General features: G+C 29.8%; 1 protein-coding gene across 1 annotated transcript; it reads right to left on the bottom strand.

The window, feature by feature from the left end:
- Nucleotides 1-799: 799 nt before the first annotated feature.
- On the bottom strand, nt 800-5,277 carry LOC108917930 (endocuticle structural glycoprotein SgAbd-1-like). Its single transcript, XM_018724740.1, has 3 exons — nt 5,229-5,277; nt 1,573-1,694; nt 800-1,160 (listed from the first exon to the last, which is right to left on the bottom strand). The coding sequence occupies exons 1-3, from the start codon at nt 5,238-5,240 to the stop codon at nt 902-904; spliced, it is 393 nt and encodes a 130-aa protein (XP_018580256.1). The 5' UTR covers nt 5,241-5,277; the 3' UTR covers nt 800-901.
- Between the last annotated feature and the right edge of the window lie 227 nt (nt 5,278-5,504).

A 5,504-nucleotide genomic window follows, 5' to 3' on the forward strand; every position in this document is an offset into this window, starting at 1 on the left:
TCTCATTTGGAAGTCGAGCAAAGATTTTATTATTGTATGAGAGCGCAGGGAAACCAATTTGAACATTTAATAAAATAACATTCCTTCATTCATTGATATTTTGTTTTATTCTTTAATTTATTGTCATATCCTAACCAAAATTTAAAAAGTCGTAAAAAAGCTTTAAAATGAGGTGTCACTCAATATAGGGTGCCATTTAAAGTTTAAGGGTATTTTATTAAAACCTAGCAGCTGCACTAAAAACTTTTGTTATGGTAGAAGATTGTACTAAAGTTACCATAATAAAATGGAATTGCAGCAATAACTAAAAAATAGCTATTAGCTGGTTTCCTTAGCAAAATGTTTTTGTTATGACGACCTTTCTGAGGCCTATTTAATCTACTTATATGATTCAAAGATATTTCCCTCAGTGCCCCTAGTAAGGTGATTAAATCTTTTACACTAAAATATGCCCTCTAATAGGCAATGTGATTGTTGAAAGTTTGAGAAAAAGAAAGGTACTCAAAATAATCGAAGATTTTTTACTTGGTGATTGTATTGTTAATATAATTTTTTTTTGATAGAATAATTTGAAGCACCATTCTGAATTAATTTGTACTACTTAAGAACACGCTGCTGTACCTATGCCATTTGTAAAACAAAATTCTTCTAAAATTAATGTTAAGGAAGATATCAAAGTATTCAGCAGAGAAAGGCATCCTGAGTTTTTTTATTTGTATAGTTATTTGTTAGTAACTTTTAAAGGTTTAAAAAGAAAAATGAGCTTTTTCTGAACATCTCAGATGAAGTGACACTTCGGACTAGGTATTTATTCATTTTTAGATTTGTACCTACAGGACATGCAAAACTAATACAATTTTACTAAAATAATAATAATACATTATATCACTTAATTTCTTTCCTATTGTCTCAGTTGTGGTTCAGGGTGTGCTGCAATCCATTGCAACGCCCTCGCAATTTGTGGTGGGATTGGTGGGGGAGTTGGGAGGTGAGCTCCTTGTGGTTGGAAACCATTCTCGTCGGCAACGTAGGTAAGCACAATTGGTATTCCCTCAGGGGAAGTGTATTGGAAGCCACCTTGAGCAGCTGTTCCTACGTCGGGTCCAATGGCTTTGGGACCTCCTTGTTCTTGAGCCGATATACCGTTTTCCGTCTCATACCTGTTGACAAATATTTCTAATTAATTCCAGACATAAAAAGTCCTTAAGATAAGATTGTTATGGATGAAATTATATATAAAGTTTATGACAATGACCTATTTAGAACTAAAATACTACCGAAATAAACACCATTTTTGAGTTTTCGATAAGTACTATGATCTTAGCACCTGCAAAAATAGTAGCAAAATAGTGAAAATACTGATTAAAATTTTAATGAGTGATCATGTAATTATTTTTCATTTTCTCAGTCACGAATCGACGGGAAATTTGAAAACTGAAAATATTTCAGATGTTTATTTCTTGTCATATGGTTTAAATACAAACATATATGGTAGGTAATACTTCTAAATAACTTTGAATGTATACGTATGTGTTAAAAAATTGTCAAAGGCATTATTGAAAATGTACTTACTCCCAGGCATATTGACCCTCTGGAGTTATATCTTGGTTCTGACGAAGAATGCGGATTTCTCTCTGATGAACTTGTGGTTGGGGCAAAGCATAGGCCGTAGCCAGTAAAATGGAGGCGACTACCTATAAAAATATTTCATTATATTAAACTTATTTTTCCATGGTCTCAATTCAAGCTATATAATATTTTTGTAATAGTTTTCTTTTAAAAAATCCTGTAGGTGCCTATAATTATTACGTTTTTTAAAATTATGCAGTAGATTACAAACATTATTCAATTATGGTGTAAAAAATATTATTTACTTGGTACTAAACAGATGCAGGTTTTGCAAAATATGGAGGATATTAAAAATTTACTACAATAATTATTAAATAGCTAATAGGATTTGTAAAGCTACTCAAAGGTAAAATTTCTTTCATCATTTTGAGAGTTTACAACTCTTTGAATGAGGTCCTATGCTAAAAGAAATGCAGAATAGCACCGTATTTCCTAGAATATCTACTAGAAATTACTACTACATTTTTTCAATAGAAAAATGTATTTAAATACTATAATAAAAAAAAACAAAAGGATTTCTTATGCAAATATGTGACATTTAGAAACATCTCCAACGTAAATTGAAACAGATTAAGTGGAATTTTTTACATCGTCCCAAGGATACAGTGGATGATAAATTTAGGAATTGCAAATGAAAGGATGGGTTAACCACACCATAATGAAAGCACATTCATTTGCATTTATTATTATATAATGTAAAGAATCAGGTGATATTTTATAATCTGAAATTAGTTTTCAACTTTTAATTTTTAAATATACCTACGGATGATAAGATGAAAGTGGATATTTTTCCTAAAGCAATATTTGTTATCCCGATCCTGATCGAAAATAATAGTTATTTATTGTATAAGTGTTTTAAGTAGCATTTTATCCACGCAAGAATATTTAAAAGCGAGAACATAGTCGAGAATTTAATATTCTTAAGTGGATAAAAACACGAATGCAATACAACGTTTTATCCATAATCACATCACATATTTGTGGAGTCGGGATTACTGGAATTTAATAAAAAAATATTCGCACAACTTGATATTTCTTACTAGTAATGAAATGTTGTAGGTTTTGTTATTATCAATTATTTAATAAACAGTTCTATCTGAATTTGGTAAAAATGCAAGAAAGTAATTGTGTTCCTGTGGCTGTTTTTGAAAAAAGTTCAAGAAGCAATTTTCCATTTATTGCCAGCGAAATCCAGGGACCATTACGAGAAAGCAGAATTTAACGAATGGAGGGAAAAACGGAGAGTAATTACAATAAATGAAGAAGTCATACTATCGTATTTTTTTTATTTGAAGAAAAAATATGTAATATCATCTATGTGGCCGAAATATGTTGAAGGCTACTATAAAGGTCTACAAAATATAGATATTGAAAAATATAACAAGCTTACTGCTTAATTGAAGAGTGAATCTAAAGGATATAAAGCAGTATTGGAAAGAGCACATATTGAAACATTTTTGACTGGGGCTTCCGATAAAAAATATTTAATGATTAAGGTAACCTTTTACGTGATGTTAGGTATATAGTGAACTTTGAATTATTTTAGGTTGCACTAATAATGGAGGTTTCTGGTGCCTGTCGATGCTGCGAATTGACTCATTTGAAAATTAGTGACGTACAGGAAATTGGCAGTTACCTACTTGTTTAATTACCTGACACCAAGACGAGCATTTCAAGAAAATTTAAAATTATGAAGAAGGATTTTGCGTGAATGCTGTTGAAATATACAGAAAATTTATTTCTCTGCACCCAATTCGCCTAACACAAGACACATTCTTTTTAAGATACATCAATCAAAAATGTACTTCTCAACCTGTTGGAATCATCACATTGGCGAAGGTACCTTCAATAGTTGCTTCATTCCTGAATATCGCAAATGCAGAAGCATATACTGGCCATTGTATAAGGCGTACAACAACAACAATAAAGGTGCTGATCTTACAACCATCAAACGGCATGGTGGATGGAAGAAGAAAATTATATTGAGGAGTTTATATCTAACAAATTTGATATTGCAAGGAAAATCCAAGGAATATACCTATCTGTTCCTTACAAAAAGAGACGTCTGTAACTTGTGCAAATTCTTCACAAACTTTAGCAGACGTTATGCGTTCCGAAAATGATGGCATCAATGCTACAAGGGTTATTATTAACGGAAAGGAAGTTAAATGTGATAAAAAAAACGAAATGTCTATTACTATAAATGTAAAGGTTAATGTTAATAAGTAAATAAATTAAATTTGATTTTTTATAGGTTTATTATTTCTTCATTATTCAACTAGTGAAATTGAGTTACTTTATTCCAGTAATACTAACAAGGAACGTAGGTCCCAAAATACTTCGTTATAGAAATTAATTCTCGTAGAAATGAAAATGTAGCTCCAATTATAAATTATTGAAATTCAATTCCTTCCAAAACAGTGTATGTTACTTGTGAAAATTACCATATTTTATTAGCATATTCCGTTTTAGAGATTACTGTACTCATAATACCATAATGAATAAAAAATACTGATCAATTGGATCAGCGAATTATTCTATAATGAACCTGACATGGCTTATATTTGAGCAATGGAAAATATTGTATTTTGCAATAATACATAAACTGACTTTTACGAACGAAAAACGTAATTTCACCTCAAACAGCAAATGGTATTTAAAAAATTTTTTACTCGTGCGATTTTAATGATCCGGTTGCTAATTCATAGACTACTACGATTTTTTTTGCAATCAATTTTTTCGAAAATTATTTTAGGGATTATTTTATTAAAATTATGGTAACGTGACGTTATTCAGCTTCGCTTAAGACCCCTCAATATTTATTGAAGAATACTTTTTTATAGCGCTTCAAAAGTTTTATTTATTGAATTTGTGTTTCCATTAAAATGTAGAAAGCATTTGAAATGCCTGAAAATTATTTATAATCTACAATATTGTTTCTCTACTTACTTGACAAATTTAAGTATTATTAAAATCTCACGTGTCAAAAATTTTTTATACTGGTCACACTGTATGAGTGGAAAACAATAATATCTACCTCAATCAGAATAATTTTTATAGCGGTCGTGAAGACTGTTTTAAATTTAGTTTATTATTTTTAGAAACAAAATTATTCGATCTAATTATGAATGGCAAAAATCAAGTTCACTGTCCCCATAATATTGAAACTTATAAACCAGAAACGAATAATATCTAAATATTTAGTTTTATCTTCCGAAATCCTTTCACTTAGAAATCAAAAATACTGAAATGATTATATCAGTTCTAAAATGAAAACAGGTGGTTCATATAAAATTTAAAGGAATTTAAATAATTTTAATAAAGTTAAACTATTAATGTTATTTTCAATATTAGTCGAATTTTGTAATTCCTAAATTTAAAACACAGTAATTAATTTTTATATACCTAAATATCATAATATATTCAAAAGAAAGTTAAAACCAAACTAAATACCCATTGCTGACATGCTGGAAGTGCAAGCAATAATCATTTTCATCAATCTACATAAAAACTTGGCGGCATCTTTGATCCACGTCCATAATTTAATTCGTTAGAGAGCAATTAATTTTTAATATATTTTTCAGTTTCTGTTTACTCACCAACTTGTACATTGTAAGTATATTGTTTCACTAAAGCTTGTCTTCAAACTGATGCATTCACATAAAAAAGGATTCGTATTTATACCAGCCCCCAAAAATATACGCATCGGTATTTGCACAACCATATTGTCTAATGAAATTTCTTTTTTTAAGGTCAAAAGAAATTAATTCAGTGGGTCCTATTCAATTATGCAACGCAGATATGGAGATCTTCATGATTTATGACTCAAACTGAGTGGTAACATTGTGCTGAAGACACTATCTCATCATTAATAC

The sequence above is a fragment of the Anoplophora glabripennis genome, unplaced genomic scaffold (assembly GCF_000390285.2).
Source record: "Anoplophora glabripennis isolate ALB-LARVAE unplaced genomic scaffold, Agla_2.0 scaffold66, whole genome shotgun sequence".
NCBI lineage: Eukaryota > Metazoa > Arthropoda > Insecta > Coleoptera > Cerambycidae > Anoplophora > Anoplophora glabripennis.